This window comes from Alligator mississippiensis, chromosome 1 (genome assembly GCF_030867095.1).
Source record: "Alligator mississippiensis isolate rAllMis1 chromosome 1, rAllMis1, whole genome shotgun sequence".
NCBI classification, from domain to species: domain Eukaryota; kingdom Metazoa; phylum Chordata; order Crocodylia; family Alligatoridae; genus Alligator; species Alligator mississippiensis.
Window position 1 is genome coordinate 465,152,412 of NC_081824.1, and position 15,749 is coordinate 465,168,160.

Here is a 15,749-nt window from a genome sequence, read left to right on the forward strand (position 1 = left end):
CCCCAGTGGGAAACACTGCTGAGAGAAAAGGCAAAGACTACTCTGCCAAGCAAGGGGGGGCAGCATCGGGCAGTTCACCTGTCAATGCATCCTGGTGTCCCAGCTGGCCCCGAGTGCTCAGGACGGGGTCTGAAAAGTCCTTCTAGCTCCTGACTCCTTGAGGAACAGCAGGAGAGCCTCCCAGCCAGCAGGCAGGCCAGCCTGGAAAGGGGTCGTCACTGGATGGGGAGCAGCTCCACGTGATTTTTCTGCCTAGCAGGAGCCACGGGTTTTGCCCAGTCCAACACACCATTTTTTGTTGTTGCAATTTCTCCCTCGGTCTGATAAAAGCTATCATCTTCTCAGTGTCCTCAGGCTTTGAGATGCAATTCCAGCTCAACCCCAAGCAGCAGTGGCCTTAGGGCTTTTGGGGCTCTGGGCAAGAGAGTCATTTGGGGCTTCTTCGAGGCAGAAGCTGAAGACAAAGTTTGTAATAAGTTGAAGAAAGACAGAAGGAGGGGGGGAGTTAAATAAATAGTTGAGTGCTAAAATGCAAACCTCACCCCCTCCAAAAAATGGCTGCAAAATCTGGGGGCCCCCTAAAGCACAGTTTGCCCTCCCCTACCAGCCCCATGCATGCCACCCGAGCCGAGCCGGCCTCCTCCTCCTGCTCCTGCCCCAGGCTGCGCACGGGCTTGGAGCGGTTTTGAGGGGTGGAGAGGAGCCTGCAGCTGTCACCCTGTAACACAAAACCGCTCCAGCCTCAACCCTCCTGCAGCCAGGGCTAAACTTGGGGCAGCTGGAGCGTGACAGCTGCTGGGAACCACCCCTCGCCCTCCCCTTCCCCGCTGCAAGGACGGCTCGGGAGCGACCCGCGGCAACGGCAGCAGCGCTGCTTTGGACCGCTTCATTTTGAAGCACTTCCCGGAACGGCGGCGAGCCGAGAAGGGCATCCCACAGTGCTCCGCTCCGGGCTTTCACAGCCATTTTGAAGCGCTCCAGCGGGGGCGGGCGGGGCGCGGGCGGGGCGCGCGGGGCTGGAGCGCTCCGAATGTGGAACGCTCCAGGCGCGGGCGCCGCAGCCGCAGCCGCAGCCGAGCCGGGCCGGGCGCTGCGCAGCCTCCCCGGGACGCGGGCAGCCCTGGGGCCTCCAGCCGAACAGGTCAGACCCGCAGCTGCTCCAGCGCAGGCAGGGGCGTGGGAGCCGGGTTTCCTCCTGGATCTGCTGGCCTGGGGCCCCAGCCTGGGGTGCTCAGGGCTGTTTTGGGGTGCAGACCCAGGCGCCAGGAGGATCACCACGCTCCGCCAGCCTGGGGACGGAGATGGGCACAACCTGGCCAGGAAACTTAACCCCTTTCCCACTTGGCTTCTAGAATGACCAGCTTTGCCACCCTTTGGCAGAGGTGCGGGGACCTGGCTGCCCCCAGGATTTGGGTTTGGCAGACCGTCCCCCGAGAGAAGCAAAGTGCCTGTCCTGTCGCCCGGCGCTGCAAGCCGGAGAGGTGAAAGGGAAGGTTAAAGAGAGGCGGCTGAGTGGCTCCCGTCAAAAAGACTCGCTGAACACAACAAAGTCATTCAAGCCCTGCTAACGTCCGCGGGTTTTCAGGTGCATAAAACCCCGGATGCGTTTGACGGGCCGAAAGGAGACAGCTCTGGGTAAGAACAGGATCTGTAAGAATCAATGACCCAGAAAATTCAGACCGTCCAACTCGTGCTGTTTTGAGTCTTGACTTTTTTTTTCTTTCTTTTTTTTTTTTTTTTTTTTTTACAGTCCCCTCCCTCCTCTCCTGGTCATACAGCTTCCTGAGCTCATGTTTCACTGCATCCAGCCCTGCTAGCTCTTTTGGTCTGGCAAAGAGAAATCCAAGCCCCTGCAGTAAAAAAAGGATGAATAGTAACTCGGGGCATAGACATCTGTTCGGTTTGAAGCTTTCCAAGTGCCTTTGAAGTGCTGCAAAAAGCAGTGGTGCAGACGCACACGCCTGACGAGGCACTTCAGAGATGCCCGTTCCGCTTCAGAAATGACCCTGGGAAAAAAACAGCAACGCCTTTGAAGTGCTTCACTCCAGAGCGCTTCATGTCACATTGGCACCCTCCAGCAGAGCCCCATAGGGAGTTGCTCGGTCCTCCAGCATCCCACGGTGCTCTGCTCCCCACCCCTCCACACAGCTCGAAGCAGCTGCCTCAGTGACTCACAGTGATCTCCACTGCTCTGAGCTCGCAGAATCAAGCTCACATGTGGCCGTGGTTATTGATTTTTGGGCACGACGGCAAGCCAAGCCCTCGCTTTGCCTGACCCCTGCCCCAAGGGCTCAGCCTCTGTTGTACTGGGATAGCATTGAGGACCCTCTCAGAGCGGGTCCCCCGAGGCCAGCACCCATGATGTCACTGCAAATCCCTCCTGCCCCACCTGCAAAGCGCTCTACCAACTGGAGGGAATCGGAGGTGATGGACCTGCTGGACATTTGGGGCGAGGAGGACATTCAACGGGCGCTCCGGACAACCCGTCGCAACCAGGCTGTCTACGAGCGCATTGCCTCTGAAATGACACTGCGGGGGCACAACCGCGACTGGCACCAGTGCCGCGCCAAGGCCAAGGTGCTAAAGGCACACTACAAGAAAGCCCGCGAGGCCAATCGGGCTGGTGGCGGCTGCAAGGTGACATGTGCCTACTACGAGGAGCTGTCACAGATTCTAGAGGAGGACGACTCCACAGAGGCCCTCTACATCGTCGACATCGGTGGCAACCCTCAAGCCACTGAAATCTCTGATGCCTCTGACCGGGAGGAGAAGGAGGACACTCCAGTTCTAGCCCCCATCATCATCAAGGAGGAGGCACTAGAGATTCAGGAAGAGTCCCCATCCTCACAGGAGACCTCCGATGAGGTGGACATCAAACCACCAGCCCCGTTCTGGCAGGACATCCTCCTGACCTCACACCAGACCGGATCATCAGCCTTGTGTCCAGCTGCGTCCTCCTCTCAGCCAACTGTGCCTTCCACGTTCCCAACACCTGGGCATCTGCCGACTGTCCTCTCGCAGACACCACCAAGCGCTGCCCCACAGCTGATGACAGCAGGCCAAGCCTCTCCTTCCCCAGGACCCAGCTGCCTGGGGATGCAGACAGACTGGCTGGGCACACCACCCCCTGGTAAGCTGCGCTCCATCCCCATGACAGTCTGACCCCACGGCATCATAGGGCTTTCCAAAGGGGCACAGGGTCCTGCTGGGTTATCCAGGGAGGACACGGATAACCATGTTCAGGCCATCCCTGGGGAGACTTTGCTTTGCTCTGCACACAGTGGGCACAGGGGGCATGCTCCGTGATGGGTAAAGATTTCCCACCAGTGGAGGTGACCGGGATGCTGACACATCTGCTGATGGTTCCCGGTGCCCTGCCTTGGCTTGTCAGCTTGGTGTTGATGGCAGGGTGACCGCAATTCTATCTCCTTGCAACTGGAAAACAGATTGCTGTTAAAAGGGGCAACAGTGAAGCCAGGGTTGTAGGGCACCACACGGGAATCTCCCCGGAGAGTTTTAGGACCCGCCCTGCCGTGCATCTCTGGCTGCACTGTCAGTTCACGGGGACTTGGCTAAAGGCAGCTTAAGTGCTTCCTCGTTGCCATCCACGAAGGGGTTAAGATGATCCTACCCATCCCTAGGCTGGCAGGCACAGAAGCAGCTGCCGCTCCCTTCCCTCCCCCCCACCCCTATGGCTTGCTGCTGAGACAGGGAAGAACTGGGAGGAGACAAGTCCATGGGCACAGCCCAATCCTTCCCCACCCCCATTTCCTAATAGGCCGGAATGGGCACTGAGGAGTGACCAAGGCTGCTGGCCCGCCTAGCACCAGCTTCCAGCACCTCCCTGGGTGTCTGGCTGGTGCAAGCAACTGGTAAACAAAGCAATACAGTAGAGTTTCAGGCACACCCCCGCCCAGTCACTTGCCATGGTTTTCCAGCCTGCCGTGCACCTGTCCCAGCTGGCCACGACAGCCCCTGCCCCCACCAATCCCTGGGCAGACAGTCACAAACAACCACCCTCCCCAGGTGTCACAAGCTCTTGCTGAGCACTCCCCTGCGCAGTGGGGAAAAGAGAGACTGGCAGTGCAGGGGGGAGGGGGAGGAAGGGAGAAGAAAGTGGCATTTAGCCCAGGCAAAGCTTTTGTTGGCCCATGTAGGACATCGTCTCTAGGTCTGCTTGCTTGGGACTTCCCAATGGTATCAGAGCTGTCGTGCCCACTTCGTGTGCTGTCCTGTGCTCTGGACCCTGGAGCTCAAAGTACACCCACAAGACTTTCTTCTCCATTGTGTTCCAGGTGTCAAACTCATCTGGCCCAACAGGCCAGAGGAGTGATGCAGGATAAGTCTGTGAGCTGGATGAACAGCATGGGGCTGGCCCTGCGGGCTGGATTGGGCCCATGGCTCCCCCTGCTCCCCCCTCCCACCCCCATGCCAAATACAGCACCAGACTGGGACTGCATTGCATGTGGTCCCTGATTGGGACATGAGTCACATGCGGTGCCCACTCCAGCTGGTCTGGGGTGGATGCTGTGTTGAGCAGGGGTCCCAGACCAGGCAGAGTGGGCGCTGGATCCGGGATGCAGGGGACCCATGGACCACCCCCATCCCTGCATACTGAACCCAGTACCAGTTCTGGCTGCTCTAGGACTTGTGCTGCACACAGTGTCTGCTCCAGGCCAGCTGGCGCAGATGCCATGTGTGGCATGTGTCCTGGACCAGCCAGAGCAGGTACTACAGGCACTGAATGTGGCATGTGGGGGTCCTGGACTGGCCCAGAGTGGGTAAGATGATGAGGCTCTGTGCACTTTATCTGGGACAGGTCTCTGTTGGCTGGCTGGGCAAGGTTCACAGGAGCTTCCGCAAGTGCCCATGATGACCCAGGGGGAGTTGGCCCATGAGGTTTCCAGCGTCAGGGTGGAGGAAGTAACAGACCCCCATATGACAGTCATAGACCCAGTGTACCTGCTTCTCCCCTGGCTTGTGAAGCCTCATGCTGGGCACTCTCACCTGGCTGGAGGCCCGAGCATGATCAGGTTTGCAGAGTGACTCACTCAGGTGCATGACTCTCTTACCTCAAGGCAGGGTAGATTTGCACCTTACAGATTAACTGAATCAGAGATAAGCTGTCATAAGCAGAGGGCTTACTTCATCTGATGCTGTGAAGGGACTGCAGGAAGCAGAGCTGCTAAATAGAAAGCAATGACTAGGACACAACAGAAAGGGAAGCGAGATTGGGAAAAAAGCAGGGGACACTGCTGGGAGAGGCAGGGTGGGTAGGCAGGAGAAAAAAAAAAACCCTTGAGGGACACAGGACTTGTAAAAACGTATCCAGGTAATGGGATCAGAATCCGTGATCTTGGTTAGACCAAATTTAACACACTGCAGTCTGTGGGTGATTTCTTGTCCTGCAATTTCCCATTGAAGTTCACTTTTAAAGTGTTGTTATCTAAGAACAGCTACTCTGAGGTCCATGATAGAGGGTCCAGGGAGGTTAAAGAATTCTGCCACAGGCTTGTCTCCTTGTGGCATTTATGTCAGATCGATGTTCGTTCTTACAGAAGGTTGGCCCTGTCTGTCCAGTGTTAGCAGCAGGGGGGCACTGTAAGCAGGTGATGGTAGATATGACCATGGTGAAGGTGCAGGTTAGTGACCCTCAGATGTTATAATAATTCACGTTGTTTGGTCCAGTGCTAATGTGGGCTGTGTCGAGGTGGGGGGACACAACTGGACATCTTGCACTGGAGCAGAGTCTGGTGCCTTGGTGAGGAGTTAGGTAGCATGTTGCTGGAGAGATGCGGTTTGCGGCTGGGGGTTGCCTATGAGCCAGGACAGGTTTGTCCCTCTTGACTACCTTGAGATGGTTGTTGTTTCCAGTGGGGGTTGGAAATCATTAATAATGTGGCTGAGGTGATCAAGCTAGGGGCTGTAGGGTCTTTTCCCATTACCTTGATTTGCTTTTACAAGCCCTATGCCCCTCAACGGGTTAATGGCTTTATTTTTCTCTCTCCTACCCACCTTGCCTCTCATCAGTGCCCCCTCCTTTTTCCTTCTCCCTTCCCTACCTGTTGTAGACTAGTCACTGTTTCCTATTTAGCAGCTCTGCTTCCTGCAGTCCCTTCACAGCTTCTGATGACGTAAACCTGCTGCTTAAGAGATCTTGTGCATTACTCTAGAAAGGTACATGTCTACCTTGCCTTCTGCCTGACTTCAGACTAACGCAGCTAACCACTTCTCTCTTACCTGAACTTTCAGAGACCCTGTGTATATTCACCCTTATTCAAACCTCTGTGATTTAAAAATAAGCCGAGAAATATAATGAATGCAGAATCCTTCACAACTTCTCCAATGCTGCCTAATCCCGGTTATGCTAGAAATACCACAAAGGAATATTCAGCATTTTCCACTTTCCTGGACATTTGAGAGAGGGGTGGGATAGGGATACTAACCAAACACTTGTGAGCCATCAAAAAGTTTTAGGCTGGAGTCTAGCTTCACATCCTGTCTGATTTTTATCTGTACAATTTTATCAGGCACCCATTGGCACGTAAGCAACTAGGACTACTTGTGAAGATGCCTGACTACAGACATCCATGCCTGAACATGTGGGCTGTGGTGTGTGTGAGCAATGGGAAATAATTCTGATGAAGCCATTTACTGTATCTTTAAAACAGGGAGGCCAGAACCTGGGAAAGCAGAGTATAAGCAGATCAGTGAGACAGTCCCTCAGAGGCTGCCAGTGCTCCTAGTCTGCCCTCTGCCTTGGGCCACAGGCTGGGCAGGAATTGTCTGGGCTTCGTTACTGCACGGAGATTGTAGGGAGGTGCCGCGGGCATGTAGCCAAAGTTCGCTCTGCCCCTTACGAGGTTCTGCGCCGGTTGCTAGAGGACTGATGAGTAAACACTTACTCCTACCAGCTGTCCCTCCCCTCTCTGACACCTGTAACCTGTGACTGAGCAGTGGCTGGGCTGCACTTACACACAGCAACCTAAAAAAGACCCAAGCCACTTCCTAGACACTAAGGGAGGAATTAGACCAGTGCCTTGGAGCTGTGTAACCCCTTGAGCAGGAGACAGGATTCCCTTGCACCTCTGAGCTTTCCCCTCCTTCTCTGCCCTGCAGGCCCTGGGGAGATGAGCATTTCATCAGAGCACAAGTCTCTGGGGAAGCAAGTCACAAGCAACCTGCAAACGGTGAGTGGGGCTGGCCCAGGCTCTGTCTTGGGGGGATCAGAGCAGTTTGGGAGAGGAGCAGAAACCCTTCTGACCTCTTCCTGGCTCTTATGGTGCATTTTGTCTGCTTGCTGTCCCTGAGCTGTTGGGATCTGCCTGCACCAGGATGTAGGATCTGCCCGCGCCAGAGCAGGGCAAGGGGATGAGAAGTGTTTTCTGTTGACCTCGCTTGGATCACACTGTTGATTCGCAGCATAAGGATCCCTGAGCAGGGACATGAGCTGTGGCAATAACAGCCCTGGAAACAGGCAGGTCTTTGCTGCCCCCGAACAGCAAGAAACTAATTTGACTTGAACCTAAATCTGTCAGACCCTTAAAGGAATACCTGAGCTTTTCTTGATTGATGACTTCTACACAGTCAAGAATTAAGGCAAAGTTGTGTTGGAGTTTAGGCCATGTCTGCACTGGATCCCTGGACAGCTGCTCTCAAAGACAACCCCCCCAGCCTGTAAGGTGTGAAGCTGCCCTGAAAGTTTCCCCCCTTGCCATTTTCCAGCACACCAGAGACAGGGAGCTCAGGTGAGGGATTGCAGTGGTTTCACCACGTCAGTTCTGGGCTTGGCACATGCTGGGCAGGAGTAGGTAGGTGGGACTTATTCAAGTGCAGCCCTCCTCTCCCAGGCAACAGGGACACAGTGCAGACATTACCTTTGAACAGCATCGCCAGAGAGTAGTTTCACTCATTCATGCCAGTGTCAGTGCTCATGCAGCGCCTCTCCTCAGTAGATCTCAAAGAGTTTTTGGAATTACTGTCCCCATTTTACAGATGGGGAAGCTGAGGCATAGATCCTGGGAGTGACCTGCCTAAGGTCACCTCACAGGGTAGTGGCAGAACTGGGAACAGAACCCAGTCTGCTGAGTCCCAGTCTGTTGCTGTATTCACTGCTAACTGGTAAATAACTGTATCTTTGGATCTAACCTTATATCCCCCTCCATGTTCCCCCTGGCTCTGGGTTCAGTCCTGCAAAGTGCTGAGCACTCAGCGCTTGACCCAGTAAAAACCTTAAGTACTTTAAGCATCTGACTAGCATCACTGAAGTTGATGCTCACATAATCAAGCCCTACCTGCAAACTAAGCAAGGGAGCTCGGGTAGAAAGGCTGATCTGTGCCTGGTGATAACTTCCCAGGGGCTAGCTGTGGTCACAGCAGGGTTGTATAATGCATGTGACTTGCATTACAGGAATAATAGAGTAAAAAAATCCCTGCTTCCGTCACTAACTTCTCCCCCTGCTTTTGCCTCAGGGAGCACTAAAGACTGTGCACAGAGGGGGAAGCATTGCAGTTTTTCAGTGGCGTCAGGACTGAATGGAGTTGAGGGATCTTGTACTGCTGGAGGGAATGGAAGGAAGTAAAGTGAATTGGACATTCAAAGACAGAAGCCAGAAGTGGATCCAAGATTTTACAAAGGGGAAAGAGGGAACAGTGACCGGTACCTCGAGAGTGGCTGCATCTCCTGCTCCCAGCTGCACAGCCTGGCTGGAGTGGGAGAACAGCTCCTTTCACCCCCAGACAAACAGGCAGGGGATGGGGGGATGGAAAGGAAGGGAACATGCCTCCGAGCATGGAGGGGAAGGGAGAAGGGAATTGTTACCTTCTTCAGGGACTTAAAAAAGCCTCCTGCTGCTGCTCCCACTGCATGGTTAGAAAGGAGGATACACCACAGCATTGCTTCTGTTTGTAGATTATTTGTGGACCTTTTTTGCAAAGGCTGTGGCGATAGACAACTCCAGTATCCTGCACAAACTCAAATCTGAGTAGCAACTTTCTTCCTCCTGAAATCCCCTTACCTCTTCAGTTGGATAGACAATTATACTTCGCTTCCTGTCCTAACATATTAACATATTGCAGTTTTATGATGCCTTGATAAACAGCTTCTGTCTTCTGCCCCAGAAGTAGCTGCATTTCAGTGGTAGGAGATCAGCTTCCCCAGCTCAGCTGTTAAGGTATAACAAGATCGTGAAGTAGGTCACCCCCATTTGGGTTTTTACAAGTAATATCTCTCACAGCACTAGTTTGGCCTTTTAAGGGAAAACTCTCATCAAAATGAGCAAGAAAATCAGATTTGAGTGGCTACGACTATATCAGGCCTAAGGCTCAGTGCTTGACACATTTATTCCACAGAAACTTCCCAGTAACAAAGAGAGCTCAGATCTACCTGCTCCCCAAGCACATGCCTCTGTCACTTAAACAAAAGAAGAGTATGGGCAAGGATAGAGAAAAAAAAAGATGGTCCAGCAGTTACAGTGCTCGCCTAGGAGTATTCAGTCGTGTTCTCTGCCACAGCCTTCCTGTGTGACCTTGGGCCAGTCATTTAGGCCATGTTTGTACTATCCCTCATGCTTCCAGTGAGTGCTGCTCTCCCAGCCCACATGCTTCTGTTCACAGATGCCAAACCCAGCCCTGAGGTGGCAAAGCTGCTTCCCAAGCCACACACATTTGAGCTCTCTGTCCCTGGCATGCTGAAGAGCAATCATGGGGGATACTCTCAGGGGCCACATTCACATGAGTGTGCAAGTGCATTTTGTGGCACCTCAAAGACTTTTGAAGCACCACAAAACACCCCCCATGCATTTGATTTGGTTCTCCGTGCTGCATATTTGCAGTGTGGAACCAAATTTAGATACCAGGAAACCCCAGTTTAAAAAGTGCACTGAAAAAAAGCATTGTGTCCCACCTGAAACCAGAGCCTGGCCAGCCAGAGCCATGGTCCAGCTACCGACCAGGCTCCGCGTGCCCAGATTGCTGCTGCTGGAGCCCTGGGAGGCCCCCAGGACCCCAGGTAAGGCTGCTGGGGCCAGCCGAGGCCAGCCCACTTGGGGCAACTTGCTACATGCAAGATCATGTATGTAGGGGTGTTCCCCTGAGACAACTAGCAGCAGCACAAATATGTGCCACTGCGATTTGTCCCTGGGGACATGCCCATGCACACTCATCTAGATGCACCCAGAGTGGCTTCACTATTTTGGGGTCTGGTGCATGGAACAGGAACACCGAGGAGCCCCCTTTAGCCCTTCTATGCTTCAATTCCCCATCTACAAAGTGGGCGTAATAGCCCTTCCCTTGCTTCCAGGGAGGTTGTGAGCGTAAGTCCAGGTAAGAGGGTGGATGGGTGAGACGCTACAGTAATGTCAGCTCTTCAGTACAGTCCTAGTTAGCTGGTAGCAGGATGTGGCCTCTGACACAAAGACAAGCTGCTCTGGTCCCTCCAGGAGAGGGCAGAGGCACATCTGCCCCTTTGATCTGTCATTCTGATCTCCAGCTGCTATTAGGTTTTTTTTCCTTTTTTCCAAGACCCTACCAGCCTGCGGTATGTAATGAGTGTGGTGTTTTTGTCCCTGTGCCTGTAGTTGTCGCCGATCATAGAGCTGAATGTTGGTGGGGAGATGTACATAACAACTCTGAGTACCTTGAAGAAACACCCAGGCTCCAAGCTGGCTGAGATGTTTACAGGCCAACCCAAGCTCCGGACCGACTCCGAGGGGAGGTACTTCATTGACAGGCCAGGGACCTATTTTAAATACATCTTGGAATATCTCCGTAGTAACCAAGTGCCCACCCAATGTGTCCAGGATGTGTATAAAGAGGCCTTGTACTATGACATTGAGCCTCTGATCAAGCAGCTGGAAGATTCCCCGCAGATCTTTGGTGAGCTGGTGGCAAGGAAGCAGTTCCTGGCCCGTGTGCCCAGCTACAGTGAGAACATTGAGCTGATGATCCGCATCGCCAGGGCGGAGGCGGTCGCTTCCCGTCAGTCTAGCGTCATGGTCTGTGTGGTCAGAACTGAGGAGGATGTGGCCAAGTGTCACGAAGCCCTGAACAGTTTGGACACGGATAAGAAATCGGTGGTGAAGTTCGGCCCCTGGAAGGCGACGCCAACTATTTCTGACCTGCTGGACTGCATCAAAATGGATGTGGAAGCCAAAGGGTACAATGTTTCCATCCAGCCCCACGTCGCAGAGAAAGGCTTCCGGTTCAAATCCTATGACTTTTTTTACAAATTTGTCTTCACGTGGTGGTAGCAAAACGCCACCCCTGGCAAGGATTGTTATTAAAACAAAGAGACTTTAATGCAAACAGCCTTGAATGGTAGCCCATCAGTGCCCTTCCTGCAGAACCATTTGGGAACCGCGTGCGGACTTTCCGCAGAGTCTCTTTGTGGACTTTGTGGACTTTCCGCAGAGTAACATGGGCCAGGGGAAGGATCTCTTGTGTTGTCCTCTGCAAAGTTAATGAGGAATCAGGACTGTTTTAATAGAAAGGTAATAGAAATGTAATACACTAAAACTCAGATCATTTATATGATCGTTTGTATGAAGCATCTGGGTTTTAACCCCGTGAAATATCCAGGTTTTGCTATCCACTGGGCTTATTCCTGCTATAACTTTCAGTCATTTTATGCCTGCTCTCCTGAGAAGTGACAGGCCTGGCAGAGCCAGTACAGATCCAGAATAGGCTAAATTTCACTTAACTTGTGCGTTGTCAGCTCCAATGAGGGACGTGTGTTAAAGGTGGGGTAAAGCCCCTGCTTTGTGCTGTCCCAAACCTGAGTGCCATGTGCAGGGCTAGTGCAAATGAGCAGCCAGTTTCATTCCTAAAAGCCCTGAGAGATTAAAACTGCTGTCAGGACCCAGAGCAGGATAGGGATGCACTGTCCTTCCCCTTTTCCCTCTCACCTAATTCTATGCCAGAAGCCAGGACTGGCAGTAGAAGAGAAAACTCTCTGCAATGCACTGCCACCAAAAGATCCCCTTGGCTCTGTGGGGATCCTTCTGGGACCTGCCAACCAGTTTGACTGCAAGAAACAACTGTGGGAGCAGTGCAAACATTCAAAGGACCCAATCCATAATGTTTATTTTTGAGGAACAGGGAGGATAATAGGCAGCTCCACCTCCAGACACGAGGTTGCATTTCCAGGGTGGCAGGGGCATGGGGATCATCTTTGTAGAGCAGCCCATCAGATCTGGCAGTGTCAGTGGGACGGAATAAATGCAGGACACCAAGTCCTTAGTTTGATTATAACTTCACTCTGAAGGTCCTTTAGATTAGTTATACATATTCAGATGAAAGTCATATGAGCACATGCAACTCCCATTGAACCTCCTGGGAGCTGTGCTCATTCTTGCCATGGTTATATTTGGTCCTCCACTGAGAAGTTAAATGCTGTAGCACAGTGGCTTTTAGCCTGTGCTCTGTGGCCACCTGGGGGTCCACAGACTATGTCTAAGGGGTCCATGAAAGATGACTATGATCAATCAAAAGCAGGTGAATAGCCACAGTTATAATTCAAAGGGATCTGCACCTCCATTCAATTTTTTTTTAGGGGTCTGCAAATGAAAAAAGGTTGAAAACCACTGCTGTAGTACAGTTTGCCCAGCAGGCTGGATGGGCAGTGCCTGGTCTGTCCACGGGCTGGATGCCAGTCTGACGCACAAGTCAGATGTGGCCCCATCCAGGTGTGGGGAGCGGGATGGGGCAGCCCGACCTTGATCCAGCCATGTGACATAAGGGGGTTAGCCAGGTCCCAGCGAGGCCCCCCAGGGTGGGGAAGAAGCATAGCATAGCCCCATGAGGGGAAGAGGGTATGGCCTGGCCCCCTTTCAGCCATGATTCGGGTATGCAGGGGAAGGGGGTTTGGTCTGGCAGAGGGCATGGCTCAGCCCCACAAGAAGGGTGTATGGCCCAGCTCCAACCCACTGCACGGGACTTGGGAATCTAACATCAGGGGAGGGTGGTGGTATTAATCATCACTGCTCCCCACCACTGCCAAATTCCTGTGCCATGGCTCTGCAAGCTGCATGTGTCTTGTAGGCTGGAGGTTGAGCACCCATGCCTTTGCATAGTGTTTGTCATCCTTTTCCATACCAGGATCCCACATTAAAAAAGAGAATCATCAGGGCCCTCTCTCACCATAAAGAAAGATGTTATGCTGTCCAGGCTGACAAGCTATTCCTAAGCAAATATAATTATGTTTATTTTCATGTATTGTCTTGCAGTAGGGCCATAGAGCCCCAGTTCTGGACAAGGACCTCAGTGTGCTATGTACTGTACAAACACAGAACAAAAACTGTTTGTCATTTAAGAGGAACATGCACTCCTCTTGAGTGCAGCTGTGTTTAGCTGCTTTTCTTGCGACATCTGTTAATGTCGTCACGTTGCAAATGAATGCGGGCTTTCGAGCTGTAAGAAAAATCCACAATGATTTTGGAAAGGAGTGCTCCTAAAACAAAACTCAGTGGAGAATTTTTGCCTGAGCAGGGGCGCAGGATTAGATCTCATACACTGTTTTGAAAAATTCTTAAGATTCAGAAGTTTATTTTGTATTTATTTTTCTACTTGAGGCCACAGTTGGTGATTTTAAGGAAATGGAAAGCTGCAGGGGGGCCTGGAAAATTAGACTGGCCATTCGAGTTTGTGGGTATGTTTACTCTAACTCTGAGAATATGGGTTGCCCCAAGGGCAACGTGTATTACAGGTTGCTAAATAAATATATGTTTAAAAGCCTCTTTGTACAAATTAGATGGGCCTTCTTTATTCATCTGTTCTCCTTGTACACTACAGGTTTAAAAAAGTAAAATACAGTATAGAAGGACTGACTGCTGGTGCAGGTATTCCAGGAGTGTGAATAAGGAATAACTCCACTTGAGCCAATGCAGTTATACTGTGGACAACAGGAATAAGTGTGAGGAAGGTTAGTGCCATAATATTTAGAAGCTTAAGCAAGAAGTTAACTTTTTAGGAGGTGTCTAAAAAGGTTTAGAAAGAGGAAATGTTAAAAGGATCTGGTTAGCTTAGTCTAAAAAGAGCAGACTGAAGTTTATTCTAAAGGGGATGGTGGTGAATTACTCTCTGTGTCTTTTAAGCATAGAAGTTGTCATCTACTTGATTTGCAGCAGTGGCCATCCAGATTAGCTCTTAAGAAAAGACTTGCTAACTATAAGAATAGTTAAGCACTGGAACAAGTTACCTAGGGGGCTGTGTCTAGTTTTTAGGAACAGGTTAGCCAGACAGCTGTCAGGGAGAGCCTAGGTACATCTTGGGGAGGTTCCTACTTCACAGCAGGATGATGGAGCATATGACATCCTGAAGACCCTTTCTGCCCTGTATTTCTATGATTTCTTTTAATGTATGAATTTTGGTGTCCAACTTGAGACACCTTTAAGCAGAGTGACTATATCTTTCTTGTCTCGAAATGGGACACTGCTTCCCACCTCCTCCCCTCTCAGTTGTTTCTGAGTTCCTGTTTCAGCTGAGTGTGGGGGGAAGGATGCCGAGTGCTGGAACTGGGGAGGAGGGAGGGGGAAACAGCTCTGTGTTCATCAGCACTCACTATCCCTGGTGACTTCTGAAAATCCTGGCCCTGACCCTCAATGTCCTGAGCATGCAACATTCCCAATTAGTGCTAAGGTCCGTTGCTCTAAGGTCCAGAGCTCTAAGCTCAGATCCTAGGTACATTGAAATAAAAGTCTCCCTTGACTTCAAGGGAAAAGAACCTGGTCCTGTGGTTCACTGAGCTCATTCTGCTTTCAAGGCAGTCAACCACAGGTGAGGGAGCTCAGCATTTCATAGGATGTCACAGAGGGGACTATCAGGAGGATGTATGTCAAGCTCAGGGCTGTGCAAAATGGTCAGATGCAAACCCAAAAGCTGAGTTCTTGGTCTTGTTACTAACACGAAAGATGCCTCAAGTTTAGAAAGACACGTCTCAAGCATGGAATTTAAGTGGTGCTGGTGGTGATATTATTGTTAGACATTATAGATCGAAGTCCCGTATCCCTTACAGACATGATTGGGTCTTGCAGCAGTAATGCATTTGTCCCAATATCTTCTCTATGAGTCTATGTGACTGACTGGTATTTTGAGAAACTATCCTTTCAAATCCAAACACCCAAGTGTGAGGGAAATGGGTTTCAAATCTACACACAGCTCCAGAGTCAAAACTGGTATTTGGCCTCTCTCTTTGGAAAACAGAAAGTTTAAAACCTGGGTTCCCTTTATAATTTTGGTATTTATAAAATCCTGTCTTATGGAGGGACTGCCCAGCCTCCCTGTGAAACTGAAGATAGTTTCCCAGGGAAGGGTCTTCTTAATTTCACCAAAAACCAAATAAACTGTCCTGGAATTTCCCAACGCATCTTAGAACAGACATTTTTTTGGAGAGTTTGGGTTGCTTCTGCACAGCTTCAAACCTTTCCTGAAAATAGAGAACACAAGCCAAACAACCAACCACAACCAATAAACAACAGGCAATGAAGTATTTCTTCATGTACATCTGAGTGCTGCTTGAACCATCACGCATGAATCAGGCCGGGAAACCTTCGGCAAAACAGCTTCACCCTTATGTACCCAGCCTCCAGCCCAACCCCTGCTGCAGCACACTCATCGAGCTTGCAGACCAAATCCTCCCATTTGAAAAGAGGTTGGGATTTTTCCCTATTTAAAGAGACATCAGGATCAGGACCTGATGCCCCCTGCCTGCAATCAAAGGCACACTGCCAGTGACATCGGGTTGTCCAAGCCTT

At 51.4% G+C, this 15,749-nt stretch overlaps 1 protein-coding gene across 1 annotated transcript; it reads left to right on the forward strand.

Annotated features, from left to right (window-relative positions):
* Nucleotides 1-1,030: 1,030 nt before the first annotated feature.
* KCTD14 (potassium channel tetramerization domain containing 14) lies at nucleotides 1,031-13,731 on the forward strand. The gene is made up of 5 exons (XM_019493604.2): nucleotides 1,031-1,141; nucleotides 1,353-1,635; nucleotides 1,751-3,130; nucleotides 7,120-7,190; nucleotides 10,578-13,731. Exons 3-5 carry the CDS (start codon nucleotides 2,359-2,361, stop codon nucleotides 11,247-11,249), a joined length of 1,515 nt encoding a protein of 504 aa, XP_019349149.1. The 5' UTR covers nucleotides 1,031-1,141; nucleotides 1,353-1,635; nucleotides 1,751-2,358; the 3' UTR covers nucleotides 11,250-13,731.
* The last annotated feature ends 2,018 nt before the right edge of the window (nucleotides 13,732-15,749 follow it).